Genomic DNA, 24,187 nt, shown 5'->3' with positions numbered 1-24,187 from the left:
ACAGGGAAAGAAGTTCAATCTGGCTCTTTTAGGGACCAGGCCACTGAGTAAAGCTGTGGTTGAAACGTTGGTCTCCTCACGTGAAAAACCACTGTTTTCAGAAAATCCCTTTAATTGAAATGGAGAAACTTCTTTAGAGCTTCAGGTAGAACAAAAGATGTGAGCTCAGCTACAAAGATTTCCTAAGGAGCCTCTGCTTGGAGGCTGCCAATAAAACCCAGCACGAAACCCTTTGTAGGGTGCAGCTTCCTTTTGCCATGAGTTTGACCTGCTCCTGCACACCTCTGATCTCAGCAGCTACCAAGGACAGATAAAAGAATCTTTTGTTTCACAAGAAACAAACTCAAAAACACTCTCACAACGGTTTCATGCTGGATTTATGCCCAAAATACAGCCCCTGTCGAGGCATCCCTCCCTCTGAGTGATCGATGAGGACAGGAGGGACAGCACTGTACTTCCCTACAGTAAGTTTTAAATAAAAACAAATTATTCCAATTTTCAAAACATAAATCCTGAAGGTTTGATGAGGACAGATGCTTTCCAGTTTGTGTATACACTTATATAGCATGCATTTTTCATTCCTGTTTACTATCTACTTACACAGGGAACAGAGCACTTAACAATGTCAACATCATTTTCTGAGTGCACTGTAGCTACAAATTATTGATCATTCATAAAACATGAGGCAAATGTTTGTGATTAGTTCCCCAAGCCTGACAGGCTGTACTTACACAAATACAACCCCACCCCAAGCCTGCAGTGCTGCATCTGAAACTCTTGCAGAAATAAAAAGAATCCCACTACAGTTGCCTCCAAAGCCCCCAAGATCTCACAGGGACTCAAATGGCCAGGAAGCTCCAGATGGCAGAAACCACGTGAAACAAATGCAGAACAAATTGCCTGGTTTGGTTGGGCTCCCTAAATTAGCTTAATTCAGACAATAAAACCTTACTAAAAGCAAACAGTTAAATGAGACATTAGCAATGGGTCCATGGGGTTAAAACTTTAAACGACTTCAGAAGGATCCATTTTGAAGACTATCAGGAGGTATCTGACATATTATTCTCTTTCCAAAACACTGCTTTTATTAAATATATACAATGCACTGTTCCAGGACTGTCAGCAGAATTATACAGCTATATTTGAATGACTGATCTATATGTTTGCTAATTTATTCTCCTCTCTAAACCAATAATGATCACCAGAAGCTGCCATTGTCCATATCTTGTAATATTATTTTCTTTTGACTATTTGAAACATCCCCACCACAGCTGGAGGCACACAATACATTTGAGAGACAAAACCAAAATGCCTAATGTCGTAATCATCTCCAACAATAAGCATACAGTGGAATAAACTCTGGGACAGAATTCCTGTCAGTCTCTGAGTGAAAGACTAAGACATGTAGCCTTAAAAACCCACTGAAATGTCAGCCCAGGGGTCTTTATCTGTCAGTGTGGTTTAACTGTGACTGTCCATCCAACAGGGAACTCCTTCAGTTTCATTAAACTCACATTAAAAAAGTGATTTCTACTACTGCAGTACTTAAATATAAAAACGTATCCCTCCCTCCTTCCTTCCAATCCAAGGCTGCATGTATTCTAAGAAGCAGCTCAGACTTACATTTTCCTGAGGTTGGGCAATTTCTTGAAGAGTCCAACAGCTTCCAAAACAGAAATGTCATTGTCATTCAGACGCCTGAGAGGAACAAACAAAGAGATATTTAATGCTTCACAGATGTCTGCAGATACATCCCTGTGACATTCAGGGCTGCCACCCAGATAACATGACCTTTGTTAAGCAAGGCACTCAGTGCCATCCCCCCAGACTCCTACAGGTAAAAGAGTTTAGCTTTGAAGGAAAAGGGACATAGAGGACTATCTACAGTAAAAGCTCAGGATGTCTTAAAGAGTGTAATGCCAAAGGACAGTGTCAGAGCCCCTTCATCTCCCAATGCATGGGATAAGGAATTATTGAGCTAATCCACTGCACACAAACCTCCTGTGCCTGACTGAACCTCTGTGGTGCATTCTGCTACACCAGGCACACAACTGGAGATGGGGTCCATGTAACCAGAGGGGCTCTAATTTCAGGTCCTTTCCTATAAAAGTCTGCTGATCTTCAAAATGAATGTGAAGGCCACTGTCTTGGCAGGCTTGGGATGTAAAATTCCTTCTCTGATTGCACATAGCTCCATTTTGCCATGTAGAGTCTCTGCTGCGTTTCTGAATGTCTCTCATATTTTTTCTTAACTTCAGATCAATAATTTTTATGAGGTTTTAAATAAAATAAGTACAAAAAATACAACACTAACTCAAAAAAAAGAAAATTCTGTTTTGAAGGGGCTACTAGTGCAAGAAAAGAACCAGAATCTTCAGTTGCTAAGCAATAAAAATGTTTTCTCATACTCAAATGTCTTGAAGTTGCATTAGTTTAATAAGACCTGCTCCACCCAAGTAGCAGGCAATGCTGAGATGCAATGAGCTCCCATCACAGATTCACTCAAATGGGTAAAACCATTTCTTAAATAAAAATGGCCAGGTACAAAGGCAGCAACTCCAGGGTGGACTGACAGGAAGGACACAGCTTGGGCCTGGCCAGCATTGAGGAGGACACAGGGCTGCTGCACGGGGCCATGGCTCCTTTCTCACCCCCACAGGTGGCATAAATGCCAAGGAAATGAGAGCTGTGGTGCAACTCTGAAATAAAATTAGCTTCCCATTTTCACACAGGGATAAAAGCAGGAGGTGCTTTTAATTATCTGAGTCGCTTTTACAGCCTTTAAAAATCAGAGAAGCCAAGAAGTGCAGCTGAACACGCCTGGCAGAGGCACACTCACAGGTCAGTGGTGTATTCAGGGAGGTGAGTGGGCAGCCGGGTGAGTTTCTGGTTGGAGCAGTCCACCACTGTCCCCTCACAGCGACACTTCTCGGGACACACAAGGTCCATGAAGCACTTCCCAGTGAATTTACTTCTGTAATCCTCTGAGCCTGCAATAAAAGGAAAATATATTCCAGCAAACAGTTGTTGATAACTGCAGCAACCAGAGGTACCATGGAATCCACCCTCAGCATTACCTCCTGTCATCCCCAGCTCCTGCACACACTTCTAATACTTGCCAAGGACTTGTGCTCAGCAATTTTTAAAATTGCTCCCAAGACTTGTCCCTGGTTTTTCACTTTCCCCTTAACAGAATAATTCCTTGTCTAACAAGCCTACCTGTTAAGGGATTTTCCAGCAAAGTCACTTTTTTCCCATTTGGAATTTAGTCCAGCAAGAAGGAAAAGGCATCTCATGAAAGAATTGAAATGACAAAAGACTTTTAAAGATATCATTTAGAAGTCCCAAACGTTGAGACCTCAGCTATTAGAGCTGTTTTTCAGAGCAATCTTTTATTAGACAACCTTGTCAACTTTCCAACAATTAGATATCTTTATTAACTATGTTAAACAAACAGCAAAGGAAAGTAATAGCAGTTTAAATCATTTTCATTTTAATTAAGGAATGGGTAGAGCACACTTAGTGAGAAGCACTCCCTGATGTACCATTACACCGTGATTGCCAGACCTCTTTGACTGGGTTTTTGACCCATTCTAATGAAATGCTTTTCCAATTAGGCTCAGTGAACTAATCTGTCCTTTTCAGGTTTGGTTTTTCTCGTTTAATAGCAGCAGGTTGGAAACTCGATCTCAGTGCTTCAAGGAACCAGGAGGATTAATAAATGTGTGTAAGCAAAGTGCTGCCAAACCCCCACCTTGCAACTCCTGCCCACTCACTTCGTATTTCATAATGGAAGCACCAGAGCCATTGCAGGAGCCCTGTGCAAGGCCCAGAGATTGTAATTACCACGAAGCATTTTTCAAGGTTTCCAAACTTTTAGAAGTCAATTACGAGGCTTTCTCAGAGAGAGGAGCTGAACAAATGTTTTCAGAACCCAAAAACATAAACAAAAACTTAAACCCGAGCTGATATTTGCTTATGGAGACTTGATGACATTCATCACCTCCTTCCCCTTCCTGACTGATAAATACACCACTGCCCATTTTATGACCATGTACTATTTTCTGAGAGAAAAAAGACATTTCCTAAGTCCACTATTATTTCAATTTATGTTATGCATTATCTCCACAGGGTGATGCAGTGAAAGAAAGCAATTCTACAGGCAATCTAACACTTTGATCCCACAGCCGCACTTCGGTTTAGTTTTGTAATTCCAAGTTGGATTATGGGAACACTGACATACAGATTTGTACCTTACTACTTCAGTGGTGCTAAATTCTTTGCTGGTTTTTGTGCTTATTATAAATTATACACCTAAAGAACAACTTCACTGATAGCACAGCACTTAAAGTATTAGGACCAGTGGGCATTTTAAAGCATTATAAAAATACAGTCTGAGAGTTTCCCCACACCATTATCATTTAAACATTTATCCTTTAAAAAAATCTAACATTTTATTTCCAGTCCTAGACAATCCAAGCTGGGTAGTCAGAATGTTTGGCAGTTTATGATTCCTTGGAAACAGGACCAAAGATAAACAGTTATCAGACCCAGAGTTTATTAAATCTGCTACAATTACAGTAGATATTGAATAACCCACCAACAACCCACCAGTGATCAGAAAGTGTCTTGGAAATCTCCAACTTTAACCTTGAAGAAGCATTACTAATTTTGTTGCTTTTGTTGAAAAAAATAATCACAAATAACGTAAAGTTTCATAGGGTAAACATTTATTAAGCTAAAGTTTTAGTCTACTGATGGATACAAGATTCATCTTCCCACGGGAAAAAAAAGATGGGTGAGTGGAATCCTTTATGAAGGAGAAAAAGCAGTGTATAACATCGGAGGGAGAAAAATACATTTTTTGCTTTCTCTAAAGCTTTTTGGCTGAACAAATAAAGAATTTTATGACACTTTGACTTGGCACCCATCCTCCTGATGGTGAGGCACACAACCTTCCACACTGCAGCAGCTCTGAGAAGTTGATGCTGCCTGGGCATCTGTCCACAGTTACCACCACTGAATCAGGGGAAAGGCCTCAGCTCAGCAGGAGAGAAAGGGAGCAAACATCACCTTCACACTTTTTATTCCTTCTCTCTCTTTCTTTTTTTTTTTAATTTTTTCTTTTTTTTTTTCTTTTTGAGTTTAAACAAGAGTTACTCAGGTAATCACTGAACCAAAAGTAATCAACAGCCTGTATGTGCTCAGCAAGTACTCAGCCATCTCAGCCTGAGAGACAGCAGGAATCACCTGGCAAAGTCTAGATAAAATTCACTATTTGACCTGAGCCTTGAGATCACTTGGACAGGTGGCTGCTCTATTAAGATATTCCCATCTGGGATAGCAATGTGAAATGCAGCCATCTGCTTGCAGAGCTGTTTAAGCACATATATCCATTCCTCCTGACTGCCAGGCTCTGAGAGAACACAACAGGACTCAGGAAACACAGCTCACCACCACAGGCATGGAATACTTCTTGTGCACTGTAAAACCATCCATGGAAAGCCACAGAGAAGAGATGCAGGACAGAACACAACCTGGGAGTCTCTAGCAATTCCCCAGATTAGGAAGAATTAAAGCTTGCTGTAAGGCAACAGCAAGGCCTGTGTGTAACTGAGGGCAGTTGCAGTTATTTGATTTGTTAGTTACTCTGATAACATTTTTATTTCACAACCAATGTGACGCTACTATCAGGTACTGTGATTTCTTATTATCATAAAACAAACACACCATGGCATTCTACAGAACAGCAGCACTGAGAAAATGAAACATCACATTTCCAAGTGCTCAAACATTCTTTGTGCCTTTCTGATACCCACGTGGAGAATCAGGCAACAGAGAGAAATACCTTTTTGTTCTTCTCTTCTTTTAAATAATTGTTTAGAAAATATGATTTCAGTTTTTAAAACTTAGCTTTGTCCAAAGGTCTTAAAAGGAATTCTAGAGGATCTGTTCTGCTACAAATCAGGCTGTCTCAAAAGTGACCTGACATATTCATTCTAGAAAATGATCCAGCTGCCTCAAATTTGGCACCAAAAATAGGACCATTGAGATCAGTTGGTCTAAAACTTGAATGAAAAACCCAGGAATCTCAAAAGTTCTTCATACAACCACGAGATCACAATTCTCATAGAGAATAAAAAAGAAGTGCAGTTTTTGGTCATAATTTCACATTGCTAGTGTTAATTTTTATCAGTAACTGCAGAAAAAAATCTAAGAATCCTGCATGTCCTTCTTTTGACAGCTCCACAATAGAGATGTGACAAATTTGCAAGACAAGGAAATATTTCAATGTAAGAAAACTTCTGTATGAGACTCTCAAAGTCCTTTATGAAAAGGAGTCATTATCTCTGTGTAGGGGGGGGAGTTAGGGCACAAGTATTTTGAAGATCTTGTCTAAGCTGTCAAAGCTAAAATGGCCCATTTGGATTTGCTGACTCAGCTTTGCCCTCTGGAATTATTGGATAGTGGTGTTCCCAAACAGGCCGTGTTAGCCACGTCATTTTCAAGAGATGAAAAACAATGCTTTGCAGACTCTTCTGACGCTTTTTAAAATTATATTTGTTGACAATGCAATGCCAGCACATTAAGAACAGGTCCAAAGTTACACTGAGTGGCAGGTGTCTTGTTGCAGAAATGGCATCCAAAGTGCATCTCAAGTAGAAGGATTCACTGGACAGCTCAAACAGACAGATGCAGCTTACATTATGCACAGGGTAAGGAGACAAACGTGACTTTTAATCTCTGTAGGTATGGCTGGAATCACCTTTGAATATTATCAACCAACAGAACGCCTGACTCTTTCATTGTGAGAGCAATTAAACAGATTAATTACTTAGAAATGGTTATTCTGCATGCAAGCCCTGTGGAAAGTCTGTGCAAACATCCCTGTGGCTCCCTGGGAGCCTGGTTAGCAACACTTCACCAGTTCCACGGTGCGGAGAGGGAAAGGGAAAGGGAATCTCTCACCTTTTGATGCTTCTGCCCCAGCAGAAGTATCCAGGCATGCCATGCTGCAGGGAGTATGCAGCCTTCCATGGTGCTTGACAGAACCATGTTCCATTTGTATTGTTCTACCACATGGTTAGATCAAGCACAAAGGAAAACCCCATGGACAGCCAGAGTCAGAGTTAGGCAGCGCCAGAGAGAGAGGAGCGTTCAGAGGAAGCAGCATGGAGAAGCACAAGCTGAAGGTTCACGGAGAGCTGCTCTCCACTCCACCCATGCAAAAAGGTGCTGGATACAAGAGGTCATCCTTTATGCTACTGCAGGAACACCCTGGAGCACAATTGGGGTTAGTGTAACACGAACAGAGCCCGGGCGAGTTCAGAGACAGAGCTGACATGACAGAAAACACCACCAGAGGAGTCCTCTCCTTCCAGAGAGCACTTGCAGCTCCCACCACACACTGAATGCCCAATCTGTGCTGCTTTTTATTACTTACTCTCTCCTGGTGTCTCCTTTCAGTAAAAATGCCATTTAGGTTTGCTCCATTTATTTAAATCAAACCGTAGAAATACCGCAGCCCATACTAACAGCAGATTCTGAGCTGCTGGCCAAGCTCTGGCCTTAAATGCTCCCCAAGTGCCCTTTGAGCCTGATTTCAGCTCCCCGAGGCCCTTCATGCTGGTGGCACTTAGACTGACAATCTGGAATTGCCACTGCTTTTCTTTTCTTCTTTTTTTGGTTTCCTTTGCACTTTCCAGTACAGTAGCACACACATGCTACTGCAGACACAGAGAGCCTTTTCTGTTATTCTGTTAGTCTGTTTCTGAGCATATTTGTTGGGTTTTGTACATCATTTTCTGATGGAAGCTGAGCGTTCTCTATTTCCGACATCCTGTAACTCATTCCTGCAACTTGAACATATAAAGCAGAACATTCAGTTCAGGCTCGACTGCTCCCACTGGAATAAAGCTCTCCCTGACTCCACTTTCTGCAGAGCTGTGCCAGTGGACAATGATTTTGAAAGTCACACCTCAAACGTTCTTGCAGGATTCCCAGGTGAGAGAGGAAGTGGCTGTCCTCTGCAACTGCTCACAGAGTTCTGCTGGACTTCAGTGAAGGTCAGTGCTTGTGCTTTTACATACAAATCACTTTCCTTAGTAAGGGATTTGCCCAAAGAACAAAGTCAGCACCAAGCAGATTATTCATTACCTCCATGGAGAACAAGGCAAGTGCTTGAGCAGAGATGACAGATAACAGAGCAGGGGTCTGTGCTTCCCCACTTTGCCATGACCCAGCACTGCTATGCAGAAAAGCCAACACTGAGTTACTTGGGAACTTCAGGAAATAAATCAGCACAGTGTTAACTTAGCCACCCCACACTGGGGGTTTGGCTCAGCAATGAAAGTAAGGCAATTTGATTTTGCAGTCTAAGAAATAAACTGAAATAAACGGAAGCAGTTTTTTAGGAGAACCTAACACAAATCTTCAATCTCCACAAGACGCCAAACTAGCCAGAGTCTGAATTGATAAAAACATTAGATTATTAATTTTCTTCTGTGACTCATGCAATGTGGCACCAAACCACGTTAATTTTCTTGCCTGATTAATTCAAAGTATGCATAACCCTGGAATCCACACCTCATTTACTTAGAAATTATATCTGTAAGGAGAATTCCTGCCAATAATTTTGTATGACTCCAGTGAAGAAGGATGTAGAATCCTATATACTTATTCCTACACTGCTTTATTAAAGCAGAAATTCTGGCCTGGGCTCTTCAAACAAATTAATCCACAGTACTCTGTTAAACAATGACAAGTAACAGTTCATATCTTCCAAAGACTTTTATATTATATACTGATTTACAGTATTAAGTGGGATATATGTAATAAATTCAGTCATTTCAGTGTCAATGAACTCTTTCAGTCCTACTAGAAACAAATGCAGTCTGAGCTCTGCAAACACCTTCCTGAGAAACCCCATGAGGATATTTTGAACAAGTCTCTATTCCTTTTCTGCACTAATTAAACACCACTTACAATAACTGCCTAAACTAATCATCAGCTGCAATGAACAAGAGGTACCAGCACACGAAGAAATCTGTCAAAATCCTAATTTATGTCCCTAGAATACAGGAGAGCAGAAATACCAGGAAAGTACACCATTTTATAAATTGCATTTAAATAAATTCCATAAGCCTTTGGATGTACATAAGATCATCCTGCATAAAGGTCTGCAAAAAAGAAGTTCAAAAGTGAAATACATCTCCAGCTATGTGCCAGCTTCCATGAAAACCTCTCCCTTAGATACTTTACACACAAGCAGCATTGTTTGGCTTGCTCCTGGTGTTCATTCACTTCTTGTAATCCATGTTCTGTTAATCAGTCACTGAAACTGCAGTTTGTAAAGAATTTATACACAGGACCTTATTTTTAACTGTCCCATCAGACTGCAGCACCTCAGGGGAGTGCTACAGTCTCAGAATAAATTAAATATTTGCTGTTCAATTGCAGCACCAACACCCTTGCACTGGTTTTAGCTGACAAGCTCTCTTCATGCCAGCACCTCCCCAGTTATTTTCTGTCTCCCACTCAAGTGACCACTACACAAAGTGCTGCCTTGGCACCTCTGGTGCTGCTCAGCCTAACCTCAACATGAGGAATGGCAGCATCAGAGGACAGCAAACTTTGTCCCACCGTAATTTCTGAGGTTAAAAGGGCAATCAATCCCTCAGCTTTCTGACATAGTTAATTAAGAGGACAATTCAGATCTCAAGGGAGGAATCTACACAGCCTTGCACTCTGCCTACATGGGGAATCCAGGATAACTGTGATATTTGGATGCCCACGTGGTATGGATGCATCTGTGACTCAAGAATCATCCTCCCTCTTCCCAGTGCCTCTTTACCGTAATTGCCAATAAGGATGTTGGTGGGTAACAAAGCTGTTCAGATATTTTGCTTTTTTGAAGATTACTTCAACTCAAAAATAAAATGAGGCGGAGTTTAAAATAAACGTTCTAACTGAAACACATCAATTCACTTTCTTATTAAGAACCATACTCTGCCAAATATACCCACCTGCTTTATGTTCAGCTTGTGCTTCCTTGAGGGAAATGGTTTCCATTCCTTCCTCCCACTGCAGAGCCAGAACCCTTCACCATTGTGAAGGGCTAGTGAAGGCTCACAGTGACTGGCACAAATTTTAACACAAATATCTGAACTGCTGTCAAAGATGTGTGTGCAGAAAAGGGAGGGCTATAATCAGTATCTAGTACAGTCAAACTAATTTAGCAACAGCAACACTTCCACAGTACAAGGGAACCCAGCTCCATTACTATTAGTCATAGCAGTTGTATTGTGCTCTCTAATGACTTCAGCTTCAGGAAGAATTCATGCAAACCAAAGCCCAAATACACTCAGTTTCAGTGTACCATGAAAAATTCATATTCCTAATTACAAATTCTGTGTAGCATTTAATCTGCAGGTGATTTACTGGTGTTAAACAACCTTCCATTCAGATAAGAATAAGTCTTACACACCACAAACATATCCTCAGTTTTGGTATATTCAGAGGGTTTCTGAAGGTAGTTCTGCAGAGTCTTTGTGTCTTTCAGGGGGAAAGAAGGAGTACAACACACAGAACTTAACTGAATAAAACCAAAACATATAAAAAGCCCCCAAAACGAAACCAAACCAAACCACAGACAGAAATCTGAATGCAGTTTCTCCAATCATAACCAGTGTTTCCTATCCCTTTCCCTCACAGCAGGGCAAAGCCATGGTGAGGAAAGGCTGGAGCTTGGCCTCAGATGAGATTTCCCAGTAAACTGAGCAGGTCTGGAGCACCCAGGGCAAACCCAGAGGCTCTCAGGAGCTGCTGGAGCCCCACACACCACGGCAGGATCACCATATCCCCAAAAACACGTCCCTGCAGTACTGCAACGAGGCAGGCAGGAGCAGGTGGATACCTGTGCTTTCCATCAAACAGAAATGCTAAAGGCAGGAGCATGAGCCCGTGGTCTGTAAATGACTATTTGCTTATTAAAAATGAAAGGAATTTGCAAAGCTGTCATCAGAGTGATTGGCAAATTATGGGAACAACTGGAGGGTGTTTCAATCAGATAAATTATGTAAGGTCTGGGTTAAATTCACCTGCCTTTCGTGACTTTTAAACACTGGTTGAGGAATAGCAACGCATTGCAGCTTTCAGTTTGAGAGCTCAAAAATCTTAAGTGGTGTTTACACATCCCTAGGAGCAGAGAAGGGGACAACCCAAGGAGCCCAAGGGACATGAAATGTGTGAATTGCCACAGACAAAAAGTCCTGACACGCAGCCTGTGCTCCCCTAACTCCATCCATGGCAGCTCTGTCCTTCTAAAGCTGCAACAATGCAGAGAAGAGAGGGGGGATTTGAGGTGATTACAAGAAACAGCAAGTCTGTTCCAAAGCAGACAGGTAACCTGAGGAAGGTGAGTGTATGAGGACAGAGACTGGAAAAGAACATAAAGACTTAGAAAAGCTGCAATTAGTGAGAAGAGGTTTTATCAAATGCCTTAAAAATGATGAGTGAACAAAAAGCAGCTACATCACCATGTAATAATTGTGAATAACATGTGAGAAATTACACTAGCCCTAAATATGCCATTGTTGGACCCAAATGTACCCAAACAGCTGCCTTTGCTTTGGGTTGGGTTAATGAGAAGTAGTGCCCAAAAAGGAGAGAATAATGCTGGCAGATGGTTCATTTTCCTCCTCCTCTTCTCCCCTGTCCTTTTGATTGTATAGCACTGTCTGGAACTGAAGTAACTAATTAAAGGCAGTTAGACACAATGTATGCAGGAGGAAGCAATAAGACAGGCTCACTTCAGAGTATTCCAAATAGCAATCTTCTTGATAAAAGTCTTATTTCCAAGAATTAGAAGATAAAGAGCTTTTGTGATGTGATGTTTGTAGAAACACATTGCTTTGATCATTATCAGAGATAGTTTGTGTCAGTACAGCAGGTGGAACTTTCATTGCTTTTGAAATGCACAATATACTGAAAAATGCAAACATATCACAGGGAGAAATAGATATACAGCTGAATGCAAAGGCAATTCTTTCCAAAAGCTATTTCATACACAGTGTCACACAGCAATCAAGGAACCTGCCAAGTCTTGAAGTGACAATAAGCTACCACAGAGACAACACAATCTGCTCATAGATTCATTTCCCCTACTCCTAAAGCCCAGTGCTGCCTTAGAAAACAAAACTGCTCTGTATCGAACTTAATCAAATGCTTCTGGGCAGGATATTTGTGTTGATCTTTTTCCCTCTTATTCATATTAAGAATGGAGCCTCCAGTGACCTCAGGCTGCCAAGCACCATTGGATCCTTAGGTGGTCAAAGTGGGCAGATGTAGCCAAAAAGAAAATAATCATCAGAATTTCACTGTTGCCACTGAAAATGACAGTGTTTCCCTTTTCTAAACAGAAGAGAGATAATTAGTCAGAGCCTGTACTTATGATTTATCTTTCAAGAAAGCATCTCAGACTTTTTAGTCTCAGATTGTATAGCTGTGGGGAGACAGTTGGGCAAGGGGGTGATTTGTTATTATTGTGGTGCACTGCATCAAATGGAAAGCAGAAAACCACAGAAAATAGTATCTATTGCAATTTGAAGTTTAAACATATTTGATGGTATATTCAAAAGCTTTGCCTGTTTCACAGCCCTGGGCAAAAATATGTCCTGTTCCCTGCTGTTCCTTCATTTCATGCTATAATGCTTCCAATTCTCCTTTTACAAAGAATTATGTACATTATCTACCTGTTGCACAGAAGCTTCTTCCTACGGCCACTCATAACCTTTGCAGATGTTGCTCCATTGTCATCAGTAAAAGCTTGAATCATTAGGCTCTGTGAGAAAATAGCATCTGGGAAAAGTACCTCAACTCAAAGAACTGATCAATTGAAAAAAGAAGGTAAGTACATCAGGCTGGATGCTATTGAGCAGGATGGTGGGGACCTGTGATGAAACTGAAAGAAAGAATGTGCAGAAGGAAGTTTTGTAGATCTGTCTTCACAGTTTCATTTAATTATCAAATACAGTTCTATTTAGCCCATCTGCTTCTGTGTCCTCTTGACATTTCCTTCTTGATGCTCCTCTGCCACTTCAGACTGATGAAACTTCAAACATCTCAGCTTTTCTCACTGTTCCTGCTAACCACTCCTCTCTTCTGTTCTTAGAGAAAAAGCACTTCCCTTTCTTCCCTTAATTTACGGAACAGTCACTTTTTTTTTTCTTTTTTTTTTTCCTCACAGTCCCTTTCTGACCGTCTCCTTTATGATCACAGAATCGTGGAATGGTTTGGGTTGGAAAGGAACTTAAAGATCATCCAGGCCCACCCCCTGCCATGGCCAGGGACACCTTTCACCATCCCAGGGTGCTCCAAGCCTCATCCAACCTGGTCTTGGGCACTGCCAGGGATCCAGGGGCAGCCACAGCTGCTCTGGGCACCCTGTGCCAGGGCTCTGCACCCTCACAGGGAAGGATTTCTCCCCAATATCCAATCCAAATCAACCATATTACTGTTTAAAGCCATTCCCCCTTGTCCTATCACTACGTGTCCTTGTCAAAAGGAATGTGGCAGACACACAGACCACTTCAGGACAATCTCAGAATTTCATGACTTTAAAACTGTCCTTTCCCTGATGTGAAAGTATTAAGCTCCTCTAGGCTTAACTACTCCTGGGTGTGATCCTGACACTGCCTGAGTACCTCTGCTCCCACAGAGCCAAACTTTTTGTGCATCCTCATCTCTTCTCAAAGGTCAAAACTGTGTGAGAATAAAATCCCTCACATTTCTTCCTTAGCCAACCTCTCACATTCCCTGCGTTTTCCCCTCAAAAAACAACTTTCTGACCAGTGACATGTACTACATGTATTACACAAACTACAGGAAAATATCACGATCCTGAAAAAAGAACCCTTTGAGAAAGAGGTGCACATTTACAAAAGACTTTAAAATGAAAAATTGTTTTCTCATACACTGAGCAGAAGACGTAGAAACTGGAACAGAGAATCCCAAAGACAGTGAGGACACGGACAAGTTACTAAGCCTTGCCACCCCAGTGGGATTGTGTCATCCCTGGATGACACAAAGCACTGCCCAATGCTCTAAAAGAAGATTCATACCTCATGGACATTTCTGCAGAGAGACGTGCTGTGTTAGATCCTGGGATGAAACACATTCCTCAAAATGAAAACATGGAAAATTCCTGCTAAATGCCAAGCCTGAAGCAGCCATGATTCAAAGGGACAAGTTGAGCAGAACAGGTGCCAAGGATGTCTGTTCCCTGGATTGATTTACAAGCTAAGATTTTCTAAACCATTAGATGTTCCCTGTCTCATGTGAGCAGACAGCAAGTCGAGTTCAATGTATCTCATCACCATCTGGAAACTCTACAGGCAAGGATCTCTTCTCTAGTGAGCTTTTGAACAGCATTAGTTTTCATCCAGCTGAAATCTTTGTTCTGAAGCTGTTCAATCCCTGCTCTCCTCCTTCATAAGTCAGGTTTATGCTTTTTCCATGTGGTTTTGATATAGATGTAGAGCTGGAGATCCAGGGAAAAACAACCGAATGCCTGAAGGAAAGGACCCCCAAGACAAGAACTCACACAAAATATTATTCTCAGCATCACCAGGTACTGAGTTCTGCACTGTAGCTCTTCTTAGCTCTGACCTCTCCTAAATGGTGTCAGCTGGTGTTTGCCTTCTCCAATAGCCTGTACCTTTGTTCAAAGCATGCATGCACACACATAACATTAATTCCTCTAGCCCATTAATAAAAGCAGAAGAAAATAACAATGGCAAATTGGGTACAGGTTTATACAGATCTGTTTCTGCAGGCTGCTTTCCTGTCTAAGTTATATTTATGCATTTTCATTTCCAGTTTATTTAAATATGAATATTACTGGCTAATTACATTGTTACGATGATGGACACAATCCAAAAACCTAGATAAAATATGTCATAATTTCAAGCCTGATTTAAATATTGTAGCTTGAGTCACAAGGGATTGAAGACCTTAACAAGCCTGCCCAAGAAAAGCTGACTGCAAATGAAGTTATCTTTATTTTCTTTCCCCCATAAGGGGAAGGTTTAGCTCGGCATGTTGCTCGCAGAGATGCACAAAGCACAACGGCTTGTTTTGGGCTGCTGCCACCCAGCTTCATGCTGCATCCCCATCTAGAGCCATTCATCTTTTACCACCAGGAACACAATTAATCATGTTGCTTTTCAGAGGAAAAAAAGAAAAATCATAGTAATTTTCATAGAAAACACCGCAAGGTACTCCATCAATAACAGTCATTTTTCTCCTCAGTACACACTAATAGATTTGCTCACTGAGACCTGCTTGTCTTTACAGTATACAAAAATGCAGTAATCCAAAATAGATATAACCAATATAACCAGTAGGAAAAACACATGAAGAAGTAGGCATCTCCTTAGTTGTGCTGTGTAAGGCAAGAAATATCCTTTTACTGACAGCTGAACCATAAATAAAGAACAGATTAAGATTAAGAAAAAGCTGTTTGTGTTACTTTGCAGGTTAATTTCAGGTGGAAACGATTTTCTGCTTCATTCACAACACAAAACCTTTGCCTAAATTATTATGCACCTTTTGATTCAAAGCTTGCTGAAACCAAAAATCTTACCAACTTTTATGTCAATTTTACTGGAGTTAGTGTATATTGCTTATGGGTGTTAGAAAAATGAATGTATCAAAGCATGTGAATTGATGCCATTCCCTCACCCCCAGATTCACTCCCATCCCAGACCAGAAATGCTCACTGCCAGTTGTATGAAAACCTCTCACACTGTTCTCAGCCTTTTAGGTGTGGGAACTCAACTTGAGCTCAGCTCTCATTAGGTCAGTAAGAGCTCTGCTTGAATACAATTGACAATCCTGTCAAAATATAACAATTCCCACATGGATGCATATATATTGTCATTTTTTGCTTAAATATTTCATAAATTAGTATTTTTTTACAAATATATGTCACAAGCTTTTATATTTTTTCTTTGTTTTTAATAGAAGACAGCTATAGACTGCTTTTTTTTCCTTTTCATTCTTCTTTTTTTTTTTTTTTAATCCATAAGGTAATTGCCTTTCTGTCGAACTAACCCAATTTCCCCAAATTCAATTTCCAAAGATGCTCCCTAATATCCATTACAGCAAACACTGTCCCGCAGATTGGATTAGCGGGCTCTCTGGCCCCGCTCATCCCCGCACGGGGAGCGCAGCAGAGGCTGGATAAATGAATTATTACCTGAGCAGCGGAACTTCTTGCTCTTGATCTGGCTGATGCGTTTGTTGGCAAGGCGACGGGGATTGCTGCAGCGCGCGCCGCTCGTCTCGATCGGATTATCCTGCAGGTAATCAGCCAGCCACTTCAGATGGCAGTCGCACACAAATGGGTTCTGAGCTAAATGTCTGCGAGAAGGATGGCATGTTTAATCACCAGTGACCTGTGACACCGTGCTCCATCATTGTTTTTTTGTTGGTTTTTTTTTTTTTTTTCCCCCACCAGCGCCAAAGCTGAAGAGTGGAGTAATTGAATCGGCTCCTGGAAAAAGAAACCACCCCAGGCCCAGCGGAATCCGCGCGGAGCCGCACGTGAATGGAGAATTCTGTGAGCGCTCACATCTGCGGCAAGTCCTCGCACAGAGGAAACAAAAATTAAGATAGCAAAGCCCCCTTTAAAGGACACAGACCTGCTGCTGTCTCCCAAGTCCTATGGTTTCTCCTGAGAGCTTGACATGCTGCCTCTTCAAATAAATGCACCTTACCTGAAGATCATTTTGTATCCTGGTTTAAAGAAATTTTATCAGCAAGCTCAAAATGTGAATTAGTAAAGCACCTTGGATTTTTGGGCAAAGGCAGAAGTGGTCCAGAATCTTTTCAAGAGAGTGAAATTAATATTTGCACATGCTTGTAATTTCTAACAGTACTTCCTTAATATGTATTTTTTCCTGAAGCAAAAGGTTTTAATTTAAAGACTGAAGTGTTTAGGCAAAGTACAACTGCACTCTATTCTTCACCAAAATTTGCTCAACTTGTTTCCTATGAAATTGGAAATAGGTAACGTAGCATTGATTTTAAGTGGGCATTTATACTTTGGTAAAATAAAATCTGCTGGAGCATCTCAGAGAGAAAGTGTTTTTCACCTGCTGTTCTAATTTATTTTGCTTGACAAAACTGAGCACTGTATCAGGAGAGTTTGCCAGGTCTTTCCCAGAGCCAGGCTCTAATCTCAGTTCAGCTAACTTGCATCAGTCCCTCTGACCTCCAAGGGAGCAGGACTCAGCTCTCCAATAACTGCAAAGACAGGTTAAGAAAAGACAGATGTTTCAATTTGGTTTGGACAGAGGTATAAAGTTATAGCCTCACAAAACTCTCTCCCTCTGTTACTGTTTTCCACTTGTAGAAACTTCTTTTCTGTTTGCAGTTATATTTATGAACTGCCACTGAACAAAATAAGTGTAAAATGCAACAGGGCAGTGGCTGCTCAGGAGTGGGAAGGGAGAGCACACAGAGCAGAAAGGGCCTGAAGAAGCTCAAGATTCTTGTTGCAGTAGAGCCATTCCTGCTGTGAAAGGTCCAAAGAATCACAAAGAGACAGAATTTGGGTCTGGTTTTGCAGCTCTAGAAAAACACAGAAGATGGCAATCACTTGGAGTATTAAAAAGGGGAAAATTAATCAAAACTTTCTGATGAAGTCTCTTGGTGTGAAGCAACAAGTCCATTCTAAGCAAGCCCACCAGCAAAACCCTATGGAAACCAATGGGAGATGTTCACAGCTTAGGGCTACAAACATTAAAAAAGCCTGTTGTTTAACCTGACAAACCTTACATATCTCTGTGAAAGAACCCTCTCTGTGGCCCCACTTCCTGTGTGCAGCAGCAGAAAGCACGGTAGAGCTGTGGGGGCAGAACTGGGGGGTCTTGTACATGATTATTCCAACGCCTTAATGGTTTGTAGCAATACATACTGGCCAAATATCTGTTGGAAATTCAAGTCATGTTTGTGGCTGCCTGAGGACGTGGCAGAAACTCTGCTGCAAGAAATCATTGCTGTCAGTTAATTTGTATACGATTTAAAACATTTATACAACTAACTCAGCCAATGCATTTCCAGTATTAAAATATATAAATGTGCATTTGCATACAAAAGTTGCAGTACTACATGTATTCATGTATGTGCACAGATACTGCAGTATGTATATATATATATATACACACACACCCCCATACGTATTTTAATACTGGAATATCAGGCTGCCAGCTCCAGCTCTGAAGGAGTACTATTTACCTTATTATCTTATTACTCACAGCTTTAGAATGAGACCTTCTTCTACAAAATATTGAATCATTTCTGTATTTTTGCTTCTGATGCCTATTCTAATGCCTCCAAATTCAAAATTGTTTAGTGGATTTTCTTAATGGATCAAATAATACAACATATCATTCCCCTTAAGTGGAATGTCAGCTGAAATGTGGTTACAGAAGTCACGAACTGCACAGCAGGATTCAGACCCAGGCAGGAGAGATGCCAACTCATTGGCTCATTAAAAACTGTTAGGCAATGATCCTAATAGAATGTGCTGTTCATATCTTATCCAGAGTCAAATGCACACATTATCTCCCCAACAAACAGCCCGAGCTCCACACAGCCCTGACATTTCTGTCACTAAGGGCAGGCTGCGTCGATCCTGCCCTTGCAGAACTGATGCAACACTTCTTCTTCTTGCTTCTTTTCTCCCAGTGAGGAAAGGAGGGGCTGCTACATGGATGTCTCTTCCAAATTGTCTTAATGTCAGAAGAAAAGACAGGCAGCATTTTTGGTGGGGGAAGAGAGAGCTGTCATGTGTGCTGTGCCTGCATACTCACAGAGTCTGGATCGATCGCAGAGGTGCAAAGAGCCCCTTGCTGACGGTCTGCAGTTTGTTGTCATAAAGAGATAACAGTTTGAGATTATGCAGACCTTGGAACGTGTTTACCCTCAGGCAGTTGATCTTGTTGGCATTGAGAAGCCTGAAAAGAGAGAAAAGGTTTAGAACTCATTAATCTTGTAATAATCAAATAAAGATAGACTGGACTTTGGGGTTAAATCTAAAAAAAAATTTAAAAAAAATTAACCTAGCCATCAAAGCTAAACCACATGTAAAGGCTTCATTTGCCTGCTATATTTCAAAGGTGAAAAACTCACAGTGGACAAGAGTGCTCTCATAGCTGGGGAATATGCAGACATATAACAGTGCTAGCCATCTTAAAATACTTAAAAGCTGGGGGCATGTGGGGGGTTGTATGCCTAGCCCTCTCTCAATTTATTCAAAATTCTACGCAAATATTCAAGGAAGCCTTCAGCTTAATATACACAGGAATAAAAATTACTCCCCACCTTGCTATTCCATGCACACACAGCCCACAGCAAGAACCTGTATTTTTCAATTTTCTCTACCAGCAGCTGTCTTAAATCTAACTGAAATTCTGGGAGTTTGAAATCTTTTGATAAGGAGTGTAGGGTTAATTTGATAATGGAAGATTAAAAAGAGATTTCTCTTGGGAAACAAAAAGAGAGAAGTGTAAGGTCTAAAACTTACTGAAAGGAAACCCAGTTCACACCCAAGAACAGCCAGGTAGGGAGCCAGGCTGCCACAGGAGCTGTGTCCTCAGTCCCTGTCCTTGGAGGTTTTCAAAGTGACACCGAATAAAGCCCTGCAGCAACCTGCTCTGACCTGATATGGTGGCTCTGCTTTAAGCAAGGGTTGCCCAGACTACTGTCAAGTGATCACTCAAGGTCCCTTCCAGCCTCTACTGTCCCACAATTCCATGAATTCCAGTCACACCAGAGTCCTGTGCAGTTGTGGAAAAGCAGCACAAAGGCAACTAAAATACTATTAAAAAAAAAACCCAAACAACAAAACCATATATTTTACAACTACACAGCAACCAGCTGGTGGGACTAATCAGTTCAGCAAGAAAATCTTGGACAGTACTTGTGCAAGTTTTCTTAGCTCATCCATCCAGAGTTCTGCCCCATGTCACAAGTATATGCAAACCCAACAACAAGCTGCATCTCCTGCTGAGACAATCAAACACAAGAACACTTAATTTGTCACTGTCATCTGCATAGGTGGTATCCTGCACTTAGAAGGGAAATAGGCAGGAGATTACCTATTTACTTAGCAAAGCCAAAATCCACATCTTTTTACTACTACCAAGAACTACTGAGAAAAATGGTAAACTGCAAACAGTATATGCTGTTAACTCAGCTCTCTGAGATCAAAATTCTGCCCTTGTCAATGAATTTAAAGGACTAAATGTTGCATCAATGTGGCTCTCTGTGAGACAGCACACTAATATGAAAACAGAAGACAAATATGTTTATAGGCAAAAAGGAAAATATATCCTCTATTCCTCAGCAAGCAAATGCATCATTTTAAAGACACCTCTAACAGCAGCACAGGGAGCTTCTATTCTCAACAAACTGCACAGACACCACTAAAGACAAGAGGGCAGCCACTCAGGAAGAAATACAAGCTTGCTAGCTGCATGTGATGCTTTTCTTTTCTCCAAAAAGTAATTCAGAAGATGCTTTCTCTGCCTTTACACTCCTGAAATCTTTGGAACATCACAAGCTCATTACAGTTCTCTGCTCTCACTGTTGTTTTGGCAGAGCCTCGTTGCTGCAGCCAAAAGTTTCAGTGTTTGTGATACATGGAGGGCTCCAGGAGAACAGGAATGCTTTGGAATGAGAGGGCTCCAAAGAAGAACTCCCTCCCCAGCCTACAGGAAAGTCAGTATCCATTTACCACAATTTCCTCCTTTATATGTTGTGGAAAATGAAGTTTGACATTAGTTAAGACAAAATCCCATAGAAGGCAATGATGGATAAATGAGGTTACATTTTTGCATGAACTAATAGCTAAAACAATTTTATGAAATCATAAGCAGCACTAGTATGACCCCTCAGGAATCTGTATTTCCATGACACCTAATCCACACTCCTGCTGGCTCCCCCAAAAGTAAAAGGGCAATTTTCCCATTGGGCCACAGGAACAGCTCCTCCCCCTTCACTCCAACAGCAAAAGCCATCTCCTCCTGCTGCTTCTGACAGCCATTTGCAAACCAAAGAAAAGCAATCTCCTCCTCTCCCACCTCACACATCATGCATTTCTCTTTCCAGCTTGGAGAGTATCTTATCCATAAAGAACGACTTAGCAAGGTAGTAGGATGCAGAACCAGGTACTGAATTTTGAACAGCATCCCTGAACATGCTCTCAGGCATTACAAATACTTTGGTTTCTATCCCCTGTCCTTCTGAACTGGTGCTACCCTGGTTTTAGGGAATGCACACCAGCTTGGTTTGGCTGTTCCTGTCCCATGACAGAGGCTTGGCACCTGAGCTACCCAGGAACAAAACTGAAAAGAAGAATGTAATTCCATTTATTTTGCTAGGTGCTCATTTTTTTCCAATTTTATAGTAATGGTTTATGTTGCAAGCAGTACTTGTAACAAGGTATGAAGCAAAAATGAAAGAAATCTCATCAAGAAGAGAATTTACAACTGAGCTACAATTGTATTTCCACATGTGGGTAACCAGGATGTCTTCTTGGGATGCCTCAGAAGTGCACAGCAGAGCTGCTCTGGGCAGATGCTGTTCCCTCCTGTGCAAAGATCAGGCACAAAGTCTACATTACTGATCCATCCCACTGGAAAAACCCTCTGAGCAAAACTGACCTGCAACTGCAGTGAATACACTGCATCCAGATTCATTCTCCCATTAGTTTCAAAAAAACTTGAATAAAACCCATGCTGGAAAATAGAATTTACAATGTGACGAGGTTCCTGGCATGAATTTTTAATGACTATGTTCATGGTGATATAACCTGTGATATTTATTTAGAACCAAACACTGAAAATGAGAGCAACTGATCCTCTATACAGCCACAAGTACAGAGGCACAGGCTCTTCTTCAAGCATCAGAGTAATTTGGAACAGAAAAGTGCTTGTGCAGACTGTTTGGAAGTGGGAATTCAGGTCCTAAACAGCTTTTCTGAGGTGACAACACCTATTCTGTGTATCACAGATAGTGTGCTCAACAGGAATACAAGGGATTATGGTGTGGCCATCTGAGGTGAGATATATTAATGACTTATTTCTGCTCAGAATCAGTGAGAAACAGGGGAGAAAAGAAACTGAGGAAGCAGAATACATCATCCCTAAAAATTTTTCCCTCCTCCTTACTGTGAGTTAGATGATGACTTCTGGCCAGAATCATTCAGGTTCATACTCCTTTCAAAACTCCCAGTTATTTTAAAATATCTGCTATGAATATCCCCCTCTATAAATCTCAGTCCTTTACTTATTCTTTCTTCATTATCCCAGCTCCACTAATGGCGTCTAATTTTTAATTAAGTATACAAGGCAGGCCTCACATGGAGTTAAAAGTGGTTTTAAGAGGTTTTTTAAACTAACAGAAAGGCAGATGAGAAAAGCATATTCCAGGAAGCAGAATCTTCCTTAAACACTGAACCAGGCCATAAAACACACTAAGGGTTCCTTTACTGGACTTACACCAAGAGAAGGAACAACATTAAAAGTGGAGTTCTATTTTAGCAGGAATTACACAGTATTTATTTTTGCAGCAATTCATGGTGAAAGTAAATTCCACTAATTCTCCTGTTTTGTTATCAGCTTGATTGGATGAGATTTACACACGGCCTCCAGATGTGGGGCACCATTGAAAAGGAGGTTAAATATTCAAGTAGAAATAAAACCGCCTGCTACCCAGAGGGATGATGGATTATTAACTCAAGTCTCCATTTTCATCCCTCTGGACATGTAAAAAACATGAAGAAACCTCTCACAAGCCTTGGACCACCACAGAATAAGGGAGAATGGTTAAAAACCTTGTGGTTTGCACACCATTGGAACAACGAGCTGAGCAGGGCACTATTACAATTCCATGAACCCATTTCCTGAAAAAAGTGGATTTGTCCACACACATTGAAATAATAACGTGTTTCAGCTAAGCCCTTGAAATGAATGTGCACTGAATTGGCTCTGTAATTGTATCAGCTGCTCATAAGCACCATCTGCATAATTAAGATGGTCCCATAATTGAATTATATGCCCAAGCACAGCTTCAAGTGATTAACATTTAAATAACATTCTGAACTCCAAACCCAAAATGACTGAAAAAATTGGTTTTTAAGAGCAAATGGGAATGTTTATATGGCTTTTACCCTTAGCCATGTTTGTATTTTTATCTCAGTGAGGTCAAGTAATCAAACTATCAGGAAATAACCACAGAACTTGGAGAATCAACAGCAGCCTGACAACCTTACACGTGCCAGGTACTGCAGGCTGGCCTCTGGTGCTCCAGGATAGAGCAGGATTCATCCTAAATACACGAGTGAGCCTAAAAGAAAGTGTCAGGGAGAAAAGCTGCACCAAGGCACTGAAAAGCTTCTCTCTCTTTTTCACCAGCTTTGTGTTTTGACAGCAACGACAACACGATGAGAATGAAAATGTTTGGCATCCCATGAACTGGCTGGCACATCCCACATGCCAGACTCCACTGGGGAAAATGAGAATTCACCAGAAAAAACAGATGTAAGAGGCACAGGAGACTTGTAAGGGAGAGGAGAACTGGGTAACAGTTTTGCCTGGCTAACAGCAGAATACAAATTGAACAGGCATGACCTTTATAGAATATCAATAGTTGCAGGCTTCACCTACATTCAGAGGCACTATAAGGCAGCAAAAAAAGAATTCTCAGCAAAAAGCTTTCCTTAGAATATAAAGTACCTGTTATAAGAAGTTTAAAAAAAATTAGCATGTATTTTTCAGAATTTTCTCTTGAAATTTATAGGCAATTAAGTGTCATCCTTGATTTAACACAATTTTTCACAGGAGAACAGCAATATCTAGTACTTGGTCATGCTAGCAGCCAATGATAAGCAACATCTACAGAGACAGAATTGTGTGTGCCCCTGCCTAGTTATTGGCAAAATAATTATATTAAGTTTCAGGAACATTTTAAGATGGCCTAGACTGTCAGGGGGTATTTTGATTGTCTCTTACTGTGTCAAGATATTTAAACGTCTACTAAAATTTACATTTTCTAATGTGATGACTGACCACTGAAGAGTCTGTCAGTGCTTCAGTTGATAATAACCAGCATGAAATCA

At 41.0% G+C, this 24,187-nt stretch overlaps 1 protein-coding gene across 2 annotated transcripts in view; it reads right to left on the bottom strand.

Annotated features, from left to right (window-relative positions):
• SLIT3 (slit guidance ligand 3) overlaps positions 1-24,187 on the bottom strand; it is a 524,200-nt gene that overhangs the window by 110,138 nt on the left and 389,875 nt on the right. For both annotated transcript variants that reach the window (XM_039701675.1, XM_039701676.1), the window contains 4 exons: positions 18,879-19,022; positions 16,259-16,422; positions 2,840-2,990; positions 1,624-1,698 (listed from right to left, as the gene is read on the bottom strand). In XM_039701675.1, the coding sequence (XP_039557609.1) occupies positions 1,624-1,698; positions 2,840-2,990; positions 16,259-16,422; positions 18,879-19,022 (534 nt within the window). The remainder of the gene's footprint in view (positions 1-1,623; positions 1,699-2,839; positions 2,991-16,258; positions 16,423-18,878; positions 19,023-24,187) is intronic.

The sequence above is a fragment of the Passer montanus genome, unplaced genomic scaffold (assembly GCF_014805655.1).
Source record: "Passer montanus isolate IOZ18808 unplaced genomic scaffold, ASM1480565v1 scaffold15, whole genome shotgun sequence".
Taxonomy (NCBI): domain Eukaryota; kingdom Metazoa; phylum Chordata; class Aves; order Passeriformes; family Passeridae; genus Passer; species Passer montanus.
This window is presented reverse-complemented; position numbering and strand designations above follow the sequence as displayed.